The 14,769-nt window shown below is 45.6% G+C and overlaps 5 protein-coding genes across 5 annotated transcripts; 2 read left to right on the top strand and 3 right to left on the bottom strand.

The window, feature by feature from the left end:
• Positions 1–79: 79 nt before the first annotated feature.
• On the bottom strand, positions 80–2,664 carry RPC3 (predicted protein; the record flags this gene model as incomplete). Its single annotated transcript, XM_002507592.1, has 19 exons — positions 80–244; positions 306–376; positions 434–590; positions 646–747; positions 812–985; positions 1,043–1,087; positions 1,168–1,197; positions 1,252–1,321; positions 1,388–1,422; positions 1,485–1,498; positions 1,559–1,574; positions 1,640–1,735; positions 1,797–1,840; positions 1,905–1,932; positions 1,993–2,115; positions 2,171–2,253; positions 2,317–2,330; positions 2,389–2,456; positions 2,518–2,664. 19 exons carry the CDS (start codon positions 2,662–2,664, stop codon positions 80–82), a joined length of 1,482 nt encoding a protein of 493 aa, XP_002507638.1.
• Positions 2,665–3,339: 675 nt separating this feature from the next.
• On the top strand, positions 3,340–3,762 carry MICPUN_98547 (predicted protein; the record flags this gene model as incomplete). Its single annotated transcript, XM_002507197.1, has 1 exon — positions 3,340–3,762. The coding sequence occupies one exon, from the start codon at positions 3,340–3,342 to the stop codon at positions 3,760–3,762; it is 423 nt and encodes a 140-aa protein (XP_002507243.1).
• A 1,321-nt stretch (positions 3,763–5,083) lies between these two features.
• MICPUN_51651 (predicted protein) lies at positions 5,084–6,685 on the top strand (the record flags this gene model as incomplete). Its single annotated transcript, XM_002507198.1, has 4 exons — positions 5,084–5,161; positions 5,219–5,722; positions 5,782–6,033; positions 6,145–6,685. The coding sequence occupies 4 exons, from the start codon at positions 5,084–5,086 to the stop codon at positions 6,397–6,399; spliced, it is 1,089 nt and encodes a 362-aa protein (XP_002507244.1). The 3' UTR covers positions 6,400–6,685.
• A 103-nt stretch (positions 6,686–6,788) lies between these two features.
• MICPUN_55300 (predicted protein) lies at positions 6,789–8,741 on the bottom strand (the record flags this gene model as incomplete). The annotated part of the gene is made up of 1 exon (XM_002507593.1): positions 6,789–8,741. One exon carries the CDS (start codon positions 8,739–8,741, stop codon positions 6,789–6,791), a length of 1,953 nt encoding a protein of 650 aa, XP_002507639.1.
• Positions 8,742–9,684: 943 nt separating this feature from the next.
• MICPUN_93101 (predicted protein) lies at positions 9,685–13,894 on the bottom strand (the record flags this gene model as incomplete). Its single annotated transcript, XM_002507594.1, has 3 exons — positions 9,685–13,313; positions 13,411–13,662; positions 13,733–13,894. 3 exons carry the CDS (start codon positions 13,892–13,894, stop codon positions 11,277–11,279), a joined length of 2,451 nt encoding a protein of 816 aa, XP_002507640.1. The 3' UTR covers positions 9,685–11,276.
• Positions 13,895–14,769: the final 875 nt, after the last annotated feature.

Below are 14,769 nucleotides of genomic sequence, written 5' to 3' on the forward strand. Positions count from 1 at the left end.
TGGATGATGTGATTGGGCCATATATTTCAGATACACGCGCATCTTGACCAAAAACAACCCGCGTGGGGAAGCGAATTTTTTATTCATCAGCACGTGTGTTGAAAAATAGTCCCAGTTCATTTAAGCGCATCATCGAACATTCAAGCCTCGCTGCCACGGTTTTCATGCGTATGAGGCTATCGCGCTGTTTCATTGTTAACGGGAAATCATTCGTGTGCTGTGCTTTTCCAAGAAGAAGCAAAGTCTGCGAGATTGGATTTGATTGATGAGGCGCTAGGCAATACAAAATATCATATTTTCCTCACCTCCTGTTCTCGAGACATCTCAAACATTAAGCGTGCCCTTACATTAAAGGTTGCATGGTGTATCTCGCGCCCTGTAAATCAGCTTCGTGTAGCTTGGAACCACGACTTTTGCAATGAATCCAACCCACCGACTTGTTCTTCGACATATGGAAGATCAACACGCCAAAGATAAAATGTCCGGGACGGTGCATGATCTGATGTGCGAGCAACTTCCTGTATTTGAACATACTTGGCTTTAAGAAGCTTATAAAGTAATTCACGCGTGTCCTTCACGGGTATCATCGCCTGAAAATCAATAGAAACATTAACATTTCTTCTCAGGTAAAACATGATAGAATACCATCTCAGCTATCTGTTTTTGCTCCAAATTTCGCTTCATGAGCAAAAGTCTAAATATTCGACAAGCCGGACCTCCGAAGCGCTCACGCACCACCGCTTCGATCTATTTAGCAGACGTCGAACGGATAACAATCTAGTTTGTAATCAGACCAAAGGATGGGGCTCACCTCTTTTGAGCGGACGAGACTCATGACATGTTTCAATTTGATGTTGTGAAAATGTGCTTCATTATTGTTGATACACGATTGGCATGTGCTGTATTTCAGGTTTGGCAGCGTCTGCACCAAACCAGAGTAATCACGAAATGAAGAACCGTGGACACTTTTCCGCGGAGTGTCTATCTGCATATCGATGTCCATTTAGTGTGCGTGTGAACCAGGACTGAATACAACGCTTGCCTTATTACTCAACAAAAACGCTTCGTTGTTGAATTCAACTTCTTCCTGCTTTTGCGAAGTTTCAAGTTCGTAGATTTACATTAGATGCGATTTCAAACTTGATATGAACGATTGTGCAAACTTACTAGTAGGAGATGTCTTGCAGGTTCCCCAACCTAAAGGATGGAAACTTTTAAACAATTTCAGAATGCGAAGCGGGTTGTATCGACCTTCTCTCGGAAAACTGCAGCGCAGGCATCCCGGCGAAGCCGAAAAGTGAATTCATCGCAATTGATGAGCATGTTTTTGGATACGGAGATGCAAGTCAACGGAGATGACACATAGGAACGTTAAAGCGACAGGTACCATAAATTGTTTTGCTTTCCTTCTTTGATATCATCCTGATGGAAATGATGCTGGAATTGGGTCGTGAATTGATGGTACATGTAAATGAGGGTTTCACCTCAGTCTTTCTGCCTGTCCTCGGTGCAACAGTAAACAATCACCAAAAGAAATTTATTATAAACAGGAACTCGCCCGCGTCATCTATTTTCTGTTGGGCACAATTCAAGAAAACGAAAGGAACAAACGCCAATGTGGGAGATTTCCAAATTGTACCTTTACTGTTTGAGATGGGACAGAGTTTTGAGATACAGACGTTTGCCCGCGAGTGACAAAGTTGCTCCGAGATGTCCCGTTGCTCTCAATGAAAAGCTGATTGCGTAACGCATACAAAGGGTGAGATGCGGTGTTTTTGACTCATAGCGATACGTACTGGAACGGAAATGATCAGTTGATCTTCAGCAAGTTGTGCAAGGGCTGCGTCGGAACAAGAAAGTGAACTCAGCTTGGAATGAAGGATTAGCAGTTTCGAAATAGATACCTTGGCGGCTGGATGACACGATAGCCCTCTGACCGGAGGATGCACAGCTCAGTTGTCGCAGAACACAAAGCGAAGTTGCTAATTGTACCTTCAAGCCGATTCGGTCAGATTCTGTTTTAGATGCGATACCTGCCATGAGTTGATGCTCATCAAGTCTTCCGTTCTCGAGTAAACATTCGATCAGTAGGTTATGAGATCCGCGATAATGCTCCTTCGCGTTGAGCTAGATGTTATGTAAATTTAATGCAACAGCTTGCTGAAGCTACCTGAGCAAATAGGAGATATTGGGGATATCTCAACCGCTCCAAGATCACTCCAAGTTTTGTATAATATTGACATTCGTCTTCATCTGAGGCGAAATCAGTTGCACATTTCCAGATTTGTAAAAGACTTGCAAGTATTGGGTTTTCACCTCTTGACTCTGGTCTGCAGCAGCAGAAGTGCTTAGTCGTTTGGAGGGAAAGGATTGATCCACGCCACCTACATTACAAGAACGACATTGTGCTGGGCGAGGATAAGGAGAGCACGCTGACTACGACTCGGTGATAATCCCTGAAATATCCGGACGTGAATGAAGCGTCAGAAGCGCCGAGACCAACACGAAGATGCTCACTGTTTCCTGAACCGTCTCCCTCAGAGTGCGTGACCCGTGGTATAGCATCGCCCGACAGATCTTTCCAGGATCTTTGCCAAACGATTCGGTTACAATTCCGCACGCTAAACTAATCTCATATTGGTCGTGGATGCGCTGGTGCGACATCCTAGCTCCAAACGACGATAGTACACAGGGCGCGAACGACTTCAACAAACGTTCTGAGGTGGTAGAAAACCTGGCAAGTGCCTTCGTAGTTCCTATCCCGCCGACACTCCGCCGACCGTAATAATAAGGTATTATGAAGGTACATACCTTCGTTCGAACTATCGAATGAAGGTATCTATCAGTTATCTATCTATATACCTTCGTTCGTATAATTTATATATCTATACCTTCGTATTAAATAAAGTGTTTATTTTTATTTATTTTGTACATGGATATATATGCTTGTGGAAATACGAACGAACGAATGAAGCTTATTAATTATATATATTATTATCATCACTTGACTGCATTATTATTACGAACGAATGAATGAAAGAAATAAAGTTTTACGAACGAACTAACGAAGCTTATATTAATTACACTTTATTAATTACGAATAACCCTTAATAATGAGAACGAACGAACGAACGAACGAACGAACGGACAAGGTAAAATTCGCCGTTCAGGCGGTCTGCAACTGGGCGGCCTGACTACACGTTCACCGAGCCCATCGGCGAGATACCAGGCACCACGAACCGGGACGGCAACACCAACAGCCTGCGACCAGACATCCGAGTCGACGGCCTGCGAGACACCGGCATCACAATCCTCGCAGACGTCTCCATCACCCACATCATGGACTCGGCAGCCAACCACGCGAGCCAACCACGACCCCGCCAAGGCAACTCGGCCCCCAACAGCGACCCCATCATGAAACGCGAGACTGACAAGAACAACAAGTACAAGGCGGCGGCCACGGCGGTGCATAAGGAATTCATCCCGCTCGTGATGGACACGTACGGAAGGATGGGCAAACCGTTCCTCAACTTCCTCAAAGACGTCGCCGCACACACCGCCCGCCGAGCCTCGGGCAACGTCAACGAGCGGACGCAAGCCATCTACGACTCCATCGACCCGCCGAACGAGCTCCGAAACCGAATCCACCTCCGAAACCTCGCCCTCGTACACGTCGCGCTTATCATCTCGCTCATGCAAAGGGTCGCCGGATCGACCGTCACCAACGACCGCCAGCACGGCGCTCGTGGCGGAATGTACTGAGCACACGAACACTACGTGCAGCCGTACCCGGTCACTAACTTCTACCTTCGTACGAAGGTAATTCAGGAGTTAGTGGTCGGGATTCGTGGTAAACACCTATGGATAGCTAGTTTCTCAATATAAAATCACAACGAACGAACTACATATGTACAGTAATGTAAATAACTAAACTCTTAGCTAATACGAAGGTATATATCGAACGAACGAACGAACGAAAACTTGTAAAATAAATAAAAAACTCTCCAGGGGGCGAGTGTATGTTGTGGTGGTAATAAGTGTTAGGGTTTTTCAAACACTGATTTTGGGGTTCGACCCCAGGTGGATCGGCATAGCCTACGACGACGAGATACAACCTCGCGGACCAGAAGTGCATTCGGTTCCACGCTCGTTCTTAACGGTCATGTTTTCTGTGAAGACCTGACAAGAAGACGCGACTTATTCTACATTTTCTAATTCGTCGATTTACACCATCTCCTGGGTACCTTCCCAGTGGTCGACCGCCCCTTATGGGCGGTGGAAAACCGTGGGGGGTTTTTAATCGAACCAGCCTCTTATCCCCGAGTCACGTGCGTGACGAAGTAGCCTGCACTAATCCTCCTTTCGTTGACTCGTTGACTGTTGACTAAAATTGGGTCGCGGGTGTTTTTTTTCCCTATGGCGCCCAGTGAGGACGGCGAGCGCGCTGAGCGGCTCACTAATACATTGTTCTGCGCCAAAGATGGAGGGGATCATCATCGGAAGCGCACATCGACGTTGACGAGTTTGCGTCGCACGATACGACGTTGCGCCTGAGCTACGGTTTCATGAGCGAGTTGACGGTCTATTAACTCGTCAAACCATGATATTGTCGTAGCTAAGGCGCAACATCGTATCTGACGACGCAAGCTCGTCAACGCCGATGCGCGCTCCTGATGATGGCGTCATCCTTCTTTGGCGCCGAGTAGCGTATTTGCCAGTTGTCTAGCGCGCTCGCCGTCCTCACAGGGCGCCATGAGGAAAAAAAACACGCGCGACCCAAAATGTTTGGCGCGAAGCACTGTCGGTATTTGGAAACGTATGGTAACCACCTTGCCGACCGAAAGTCAACATATTGGAGAATGGTCTATTCGTTTTGATTCCGTACGGACAGTTATTTGCATGCATGTGCTTCGCCGAACAGGTTGTTTTTGAGAATACATAGGAAAAACATAACTTAGATATCATAGGGTATTGAGAGTATTATTGCAGAAGCCGACTGCTGGTACACCGAGCAGCAGGCGATTATTTAGCCACAACATTCAAACGCGAAGTAACGCGGAGGAGAGGCAGTTCTGAACTTGTGATGCAGACGCTATCTGCACCAAAATCACTTGGAGCAACCGTATGGCACAGGAAACGCTTCGCGGCACAACCAAAACTTGTGAGCTTTTCTTCCCGCACTGTTTATGCTGACGTTCATTTACCACGCTGTCCGTAGTGTCATTTGCCAACGCGAATCAGTGGAAAACCGCGCGTTGAATCATATGCCGGAAATCACCCAGCCAATGCAGACGGTCTTGATGCGCGCCCAACATTCCCTAATCAAAACATCTCGCGCCGCGCTTTTGCTTTTTCGGGGGCCGTCTTTGTTCCGGTCAAGGCCGCGCGCGCTATCGGATTCACCAAGCAGTTGAAAAAAGCACAAGTTTCAGAGGAGGATTATGCGGTCTCTCAGCCCTTCCTGTTTCGGGCCAAATCTCACGACGGAGTAAAATATTTTGATACGCAACCTGGCAGTGGAGGGAAATTGCAATTGGGGAATATCGCAGTAGTTCACTTCACTTGCAAATATCGGGGTCTAACTGCCCTGTCTACACGCGAAGCACGTACACTAGGTGGAAATCGGACGGTCGCTGAACCCATGGAATTTACATACGGCGTAGTCCCTTCTGAATTTAGCAAACCCCTTGTCCGCAAAACAGTTGTTGGAATCGGGGCAGAGGTGAGCCACTCTTGCTGCTAAGAGCTGTTCAATACCATCTTATCATAGGACTTAATCAGGTCAGGCTCGATCCCGAACTTCAAGAGCTCTACATCGTTAGCACTGTTTTCAATGGACCAGCAGACCGAGCAGGTCTTCAAGTGAACGACGTGATAGTGTCAATAGATGGTCTCCGAAACCTCGCGGAGTTGCCAATCTCCAGAATCGGGACCCTGCTCACAGGTGACACAGGAAGCACTGTTGAGATCGAAGTAAAAAAACTGAATGGACCGATGCGAGGTACTTTCGAAAGAATGATTCTGACTCGACAGGTGATGTATTTCTCTGTGTTTTCCCCTCGCCGCCCAACTGACTCGCTCCCGAGTGGGGCAAATGTTGTCGAATATATTCTTCAGATTTTTCTAACATGTGCTCTTTTCTAGGCAACCACAGTTGTCGCCAAAAAACGCACCGTGAATGTTGAAACAGGTGGGGGTCTATTTGCTGGTACAAGCGGACCGAAGCCTCCTCCCATAGTGTACATACCCGAAGCTCTGGCTGGCATGCGCACTGGAGGCCGCCGTGTAATAATCGTGCCTGCAGATGTTGGATACGAAGATACGGGTGAAGGCGAAATACCACCTGGCGCCGAATTCAAACTGGAAGTCGAATTGTTGGAAACTCGAAACGCTGCTTAGAAGGCCGTTTGAAAAGATACCTTCGTATCCCTTACCTTTGTATCATGGTCTTCCTCCGCGTCGATGGAGATGAGCGGTTCCCGCCGAAACTCAACTGAGCTCAGCACTGCTGAGCGTGTTCAGCGACATGAGTTGCCTTTGCATAGAATGCAGAGTGTTTTCCTTTCATACGCTCAAACATGGTTTTAACAGGTTTCAATTGAAACCTGCTACTGCAGTTAATAAGGCGTGCTTGAAATAGACCAATTATTGCTGTAAGAAAACTGACTCAACTCCTAATGATCAATTCTTGACCCGAATGCGCCAAGATGAGGAGCGCGCGCAGATGTTGTCCAAGTAGATCCATTTCCATTCTATTTGATGCCGTGGTGATTTTGGCGGCTACTGTCTCATTCAGATGACTTCGTTATACCCCGTTCATAGAAAGCGTTAGGCGAGGTATTTTCGGCCAACAATGAGCTCCTGGTCGACTCACGACGGGCCGTTCCATGTCGGCCGTATACTTTTGAACCTTTCGTAAAGCTCTGCGGCGTCGCCTCATGGCGATATGAGGCGTGTAACATCTTTTGCGCTTGTTCTCTTTGTTGTTCCTTCTTGAAGGCTTGAGCAACGTTAGATTTCACAGCTTTGCTTTTCAAATCTTCTTTCAGTCTTTTTATAAACTGTACCTTTGCTGTTTCCCGATCAATTTTCTGTTTGAGCTTGAATCTATAAAGTGCATCTTGGTTCTGCTTCATCTCGGATTTCATCTTGCGGTCTTCGAAAATCAACTTGCGCTCGGTAAGTCTCATCTGGCGATGGAACTCATTTGCAGCTCTTACTTCCTCTGACAAGCGCATGGATGATTCATATTCAGCTTGGAAACGCTCCTCGCGATTTTTTTGAGTTTGCATGGCACATTCGTAAGCGCGTATTCTGTCTTCTTCTTTCTGCCTCATTTGGAATCTATCCTGACTTGCCCTGCGCTCTCTTTCTTCTTCGACGACGCGCATTTTGGATGTTCTCTTTTCCTCTCTATCGAGGATTCCTCTGATTCTGGTATTCAGCCGGTCGTTAGCGATCGCTCTCGCCCGATTGATTTTATTCTGATATGCATCTGACAGAACTCGCTTTGTGTTTTCGAAATGTTCTTTCCGCTCTTGCATCATATGCTCCCAGCGTTTATCGTCTTCATCTTGAGCCATTTTCTTGGCATCAATCCGCGCCTGCTGCCAGTCAAGGATATCACGGGTCTTGTTTCTCCATTGTTCCTCCTTCTGATTCCTCTGTTGAAGAGCTGCATGTCTCGCTCTCGTTTTCCGCAGCTCGCGCTCCATTTCCTCTTTGTATTGAGGAACATATTTACGTTCGTTCTCTTTGATGGATTGAATTTCAGAGAGGTAGTTCCTCTCCAGCACCCTTTCAAGACGTCGCTGGTGCTCGTCGAAGCTTGTTTTACTTCCATATGCCATCTGCATCGAACCACTTATCTTAGCATCGTTCAACTCTGTCTTCGCGAGAGCACCGATTGAGGGACGATATTCTTCCAGAACATCTTCTGTCAAGTAATTCTCACGCATCGTCTGAAGCTGGGACAATATCTGCTCTCTCCTTTTTAGGGCATGGTCGTACTTGAGAAGCCATATTGCCGCATCGACCTTCTCATCATGAAAATCATCCACCACAGGCATCTCGAGATCAACAGGATCCACGCCCATCTCTAAGCACGCCTTGATAGATCGAGGCGAACTTAGCCGTGGCACCCGTTGTCCAACATCGAGCCCAACAATGTCATCCAGTGTAACTGGTGGACCTGAAGGAGGATTCTTTTTGGGGTATACTATTGACGGGGAGACAGCGTCCTGAACCCAGAGGTTCTCGGCATGGGTACCATCTGGCCGCTTCTTTGGAATTTTCACTTTTTTTGCCCCATTCAGCGGCAGTTTACTCCTGAGGTCAGAGTTTTGGAAGTCTTCTCCGAGACCCGGAAAGGTATTCAAGTTCATTGCGTTCAACCGCGTTTCCGTCCCCCTTGTGGTCACACAGTATTCGGCCTGTTCTGAGGGGGGTGAGTAAATGAAGGGCACGCGATAGATCGCAAAATACGGGCGCTGTCTCACGATATCGCGCACGATTTCAGAATCAACCGGACAAGAGAGCAAACGCTCCTCCAGCTGACGCTCCAAGGGAAGATATTGTGGAAATAGTGTCCGTTGAGGAAAGGTGGCGGAAGACGCGAGCTGCCGTCGACTGGACCAAAAAGATTTCAAAAACTTGCTTATATTATTTACGTACACTGTATATATGTCGAATCGTCTGTGTGATCGTGTGGTGTGAAAATTCGCCCTCTGGATGGTCGGCATAGCCCCGAGGTATGCATGTGTGCATACGATACAGCTAGCGAGACTAATATATATATATATATATATATATTATAAATAATAATGTTCGTACGCACCTTCATTATTCGTTCGTTCGTTCGTACCTTCATTCGTTCATTCGTTCGCACCTTCATTCGTTCGTATCATCATATGTTTAAATATGTAAATGTAAATATCAAACCTTATTTAAATACCCGTATATCAGTAAACATATATAGTGCGACAACTATATTTATGGGACGCTGACTCAAGGTTCTCGAGCTAAAAATTCAAAAATGTCATCAACTATATGTAGCGCTAGACCATCGTTCTTGATTTAATGACGTCAAAAATGTCGACAATAATGTACGGGACGCATAAACCTTCAACCTTGCTTGATAAACGATACCAGGTGATTGTTACATTTTGGAAGTAGTTTATTAGGTCGTGTAAGATCGGCTATATGCCGAATAATAATAAGGTACCTTCATTCGTACCATAAATTAATAATATATATATATATACCTGCATTCGAAGGTACATTTATAATATGAAACTTTTATTTTATTTACGTACGAATGAACGAACGAACGAATGAATGAACGAAATCGAATGAACGAAGGTGGAAGCAAGCAAGCAAGGTATATATATAGTCTATATATATATAGACTATTTATATATTTATCAAATAAAACCCGGACTCATCATCGATCGATCAAATAAAATATATCTAATAATACGAATGAAGGTAATAATACTGTAATAATGAACACGTAAATAAACGCGTTACGTATGTACGTACGGTTACGGACTCATCATCTACATATATATATATACATACGTATACCTTCATTCGTATGTACGTACTATCCCGTGTTCTAAAGTGTACGGTCATTCAGGGTCAACCACTGGGGAATCAGCCACACATCCCACTTTCAGACGTTTGGCGGGTGTTGGCTTCTTAAGACGGAACCCGATTGCATATGCGAATGTCACTTCAGGGGTAACCTTCGTCTGTACAAGTGAGGGAATTAGTCGACGTGACTTGACGGGCACGCCGCTCCATCAGTTCGGCTGTCGCGCATCTTTGGACCGAATGTCTAGTGAAAGGATAGCAGTCCAGAAGAGGAACGGAAGGCTGACGCCCGCCGCTGCCGAAGGCGAAGGTCCCGCTGAAATTATTGCGACCTCGTCAGATAATCCCCTCGAAATCTCGCATGGTTTGCACGAAAATCTATGCTCCCTGGACATCCAACTCGTGCAGAACCTCGTAGAACGGTGCCTCCAACTTTACATGAATCAGCGTGAAGTGGTATGCATCCTCCAGAAACAAGCCAAAATTGATCCTGGTTTCACAGCGCTTGTTTGGCAAAAGTTGGAAGAGCAGAACCCAAGCTTCTTCGAGGCGTATCACGCCCGGCTGAGAATTCAAGATCAAATGATCGTCTTTAATCAACTGGTTCAAAGGCATTTCTTTTTGCTGCCCAGAGTATCACCTGAGCTGCCGAACTATCACTGAGCGGTCTCAGATGAAATTGCATTTCCCTCGACGTTGGCAGCACTCCACTGACGAGAATAATAAGAAGCCACATGAAACGGAGAATGGAATGCACAGTATGAAAATACAACGTGATATTTCCGATGAACTGCGTGCACAAAAGGAAGTCGAAAACTTATTACTCACTTGGCCCGTAATATAACTGCACTACAAACACCGGGCCCGAGTGACCGATAAACCCTTGCCACGCACACGGCATCTTTGCGTCATAAACTGAACCACACTTGAGGCCTAATAACTCGACTCTTTCTTCATGTCGCGCGGGACGAAAATAAATAAAATATTTAAAGTGATCCGATTCCAAATATCTTGGCAGTGAACTTTCTTGAGTCTGCTTCAACAAATGTTCAATTGACTCACACACCCCACAAAAGGTTTCATGAAGGACCAGTTCGCGTTCGCTTATAAATGTGCGACCATATTGGTCATACTATGCTTGGCATCGGCACTTAGTTACTTGCAATCGGTGGGGGCAAAGAGACTCAAAGTTTCTCAAGTGGCCTCTTCTGACACTGTTGTCTGGGCATCATGATCACTCAACTGCCTGCTTTTTGCGCCGACGCGCCGTTTTCCCTACTCCTCGCAAGTTGTGACGGGTGCCTTCTCTGTGCTGGTCCTGGTACCAACATAGTTCTTCATCTGTGGCTCAGACAATGTGCTTGTCATGGTTGGCGCTTCACAGATAATGTTGCGGTTTTTCATTCTGTACCACTTTTTAGGTGGTAGCTGCAGCGCAACCGTACTCCTATCCTCGGGGCCATCGGCCATAACGTACCCTCAGGTGTGTGTGATTGGGATAAAAAAGTCATCAGGCATCATCAGGATTGCTCCAAGTGTTTTAGGTGTTCTTTTTAAATTAATGAAATATATGTGACAGTAAAACGCAAGCTCGAGCTAAATTAAAAATCAAGACTTCAAATTGTCTTGATGAAAGCTTTCCGCACCGAAAGGGATCCAAGCGGAGCTGCTTGCTTCATTTGCTATTCTCCAGTGATATCAACGTCAATTTCATCCGGATTGTGACCCGACACCAGGGATGCTTGAATTCTAGAAGAACTTTCAACTAGTGGATCGGCCGCGCGTTGTCCATCAACATCTCGGACAACGGGCATTATCTCAGCAGGGATCTGACCTTCTCCCTTTCCTCCTGATTCAGTCGTGCCACCTGAAGAAATGTCAGTGACTGCCACATTGAAGTGCATCTGCCTAACATTAGCACTCACTGAACGTTTGATGCGCAACATCTCGCGAAAGGTATCTTCGTTCCCGTAATGAATTTCGAACCGATTCCATTCGTCCCAGAATCCAGTCCGCTCTGCCAGGTTCCCAAATTGGCTTGCGTGTACATACAGCACGCGTGCGCGATCCAACTCCCCTAGTTTCGTCTCCAAGTGTGCGTACTGCACACTTAAATCTACTGCAAGATCTCGGGAAATGACTTCTTCAATTGCTTTCTGGTAAATTGACCTAACCATATCAATCCCAAAAAAATGCATGGCGCGTGTAATGTAAATCCTGTACACTTCCAACTTCTCTCCGTCAGGTACGGATTGGCATGCGCGTTTGTATATGTCCATAGCACGCCTTGCAACGCCAAAGTTTTCTTCCAGACGTGCATACTCTAAATAAAAAAACTTAGCATGATTAGCTGGTGCGTTTACACAGCACTGCTCAAACAGATCACGCGTGTGTTCAATTCTATCTCCACCAAAATATTTCACAATTTCGTGGAGATATGCACGCCAAATGTCTCGAGAGTGAGGAAAATTGAAAAGATTGACGCCCCGCTCATAAACTTGGAAGCTATCTTCATTGAGTCCTTTTTCTTGAAGGAACGCCGCAAAATTTAGAATCGTTTGTGGAGTCGCAACTTGAAGGTTGATCATCCTGTCATAGCAATCGCGAGCAGATAGAAAGGAGCCCACGGATTCTTCAAGGTCGCAGCGGAATGTCCAAAGCTTCAATGATTTGAAAGCATATTGTTGCACATGCAGTGATTTTGCTCTCGATACACACACCACGTCACCAGCGTGTTTCGGAGGCTCCTCCGTGGCCCGACGAAGCACGGTCAGTGCATGTGAGAAATTGTTCTGGCGCAGCTCAAATTCAGCCCACTCACACCAGACAGTAGCAAGGTCGTCGACCTTGCGGTACGTAGCACGCACAGCCTTTTCAAACACAACTCTAGCATTCACAATGTCATCGTGCCTCTCATAAAATTTCCCGAATTCAACCCATAGCATGTTGTATTTGCCCACTGCTTTTAGTGAGTCAACTGACCGTATTGCCTCGGTGAAAGTAAGAATTTGACGCTCGGGATCCCCTTCAAAAATCGAAACTCGTTTTTTCCATTCACTAATATCATGCGGATTCTGCCGGAGCATCACCGATGAAATAAGTTCAGGCCTCCTTCCCACAAGTTTCTCGAGACGGGCGAGGCGTAAGTCCACATCGTCACCCGTATCGCCTTTTAAGAAGTCAGCCCCGTGATCTTCATTACTTTTGGCATCAGCGCGATCACCATCTTCACGAGCGATCACGAGCTTTGCATTCAGTGTGCTCTCTTCGAAGTGTGCATATGCATCAAAAATTAGGGAGAAATCGTGCACTGTGTTTACGGAAGTGATTCCTTCCTCAAACACATCACACGCTTTATCAAACAGCCCGCGCCTGATATAGTAGTCTGCCAGGGATGCCCAGAGCCTTCCTGTCTCGAAATCCATTTTCTCTATCCCTCCTCGGAGCGTAGCATCAACATTTATTACTTCCATATCATTAGGATACCTGGTCACAATTTCACATAAGTCTACCCAGAAGTCGTGCCTTGATTTACCTGAAAGTGATTGAAAAGTGTCGTCATTTAGAATCTCCGCAGTCCAGCTTGCAGCTTCGCTCCACAAATGCCTGGCCTTCAGAAACTCGATGTATTCTTCCGCGTGTCCTGGCTCAAACTTTAGATAGCGCCTATAAATTTGGCGAGCTGTTTCGATAGGTATAAAGTCCCTCTTTACAAAGACCTAGAGGCATGTCAGAAAGAAATAATCAACCAAAAAGGAAACAGAAGAAGAGTAGTTTTGTTTCAAACTCGATGTCATGTTTACATGTTTGACTTACCAGATACATCTTCCATATACGCTCGTGTTGAGTCACCGGAAGGGCCGCAAGAGCTCTATCAAACGTATGTCTCACTTTGGTGATGCTCCGTTGTTTTACCAAGATACCCAGGTAGAGTTCCCAGACCTTCGGCATCTTGTACAATGTTACGAGGGCCCTCTCAAACGTGTTGTTCAAGGAGTCGAACACCCGACTGGTTATACAGAGATCGCGCGTAGCTTCACAACGTTCTTTTAGATAGGCATGCCACAACTATGTGAACACTAGCTAGTAAGTTCGGTAATGCACAAATTATTCTGCTGACTGGGAGGGAAAGGAATACCTTATAGCTACCAGGGAGGGTTCGCACGGCCCTCTCGAAAATGAGTCGTCGGCGAGGGCAATCGGGTTCTTTTCTGGCTTCTAGATACCGTGCCCACAGTTGGACACTATCTGGAGTTCGAAGCAACTCTTCCTCGAAGAGTAGATCCTCCCCGGAGGGCATAAAACCTGACAGATTCGCAGGTTTCGATTCGCCCACTTGACGGGGTGCGCTCCCCACTGTATTCACGCGATTCATGTGACTTGTACAGCAAAACCAGGATAGAGCAAAACCGAATAGTGCGCGAAAGCTTTTGATGATCCTATTGGTCTGGTGCTCGTGGATCTTCAGAACGTTGATTCAAGCCGAGGCAAGTCGCAAGACAGGGGGTATTCCAGGTGATCAGATACAAGTATATATGATATACGTACGAAGATACATATATGTTGATATGGTATTTATACTATTTATACTATACTGTATTTATGAAACTTTTGTATATGCAGATACTTCTTCCACTACCAAGCAAATAAAGTAAGTACGTTTCGTATTTATTATATATATGTGATACCTTCGTATGATACTTTTCTGGATTTCAACCAGCAGCAGATTGAGCCAGTATATGTATTCGCCCAACTTATTTCACATATTATGCTTATTTATGATATATAAATATTAATAATATTAAATAATATAAAAATAGTATTATCATATTCGGCATATAGATAGCCGATCTTACACGACCTTATTAACTTCCAAAATGTAACAATCACCTGGTATCGTTTATCAAGCAAGGTCGAAGGTCTATTCGTCTCATACATTGTTGACATTTTTGACACCATTAAATCAAGAATGAGCGTCTATCCGTTCCATACATTGTTGACATTTTTCACACCATTAAATCAAGAACGATGATTTAGCGCTACATATAGTTGTCGTCATTTTTGACACCATTCAATCAAGAACGATTGTCTAGCGCTACGTATAAATGACGACATTTTTGGATTTTTAGCTCGAGAACCTTGAGTCAGCGTCCCATATAGTTGTCACACAATGTT

Source organism: Micromonas commoda, chromosome 1 (genome assembly GCF_000090985.2).
Source record: "Micromonas commoda chromosome 1, complete sequence".
Taxonomy (NCBI): domain Eukaryota; kingdom Viridiplantae; phylum Chlorophyta; class Mamiellophyceae; order Mamiellales; family Mamiellaceae; genus Micromonas; species Micromonas commoda.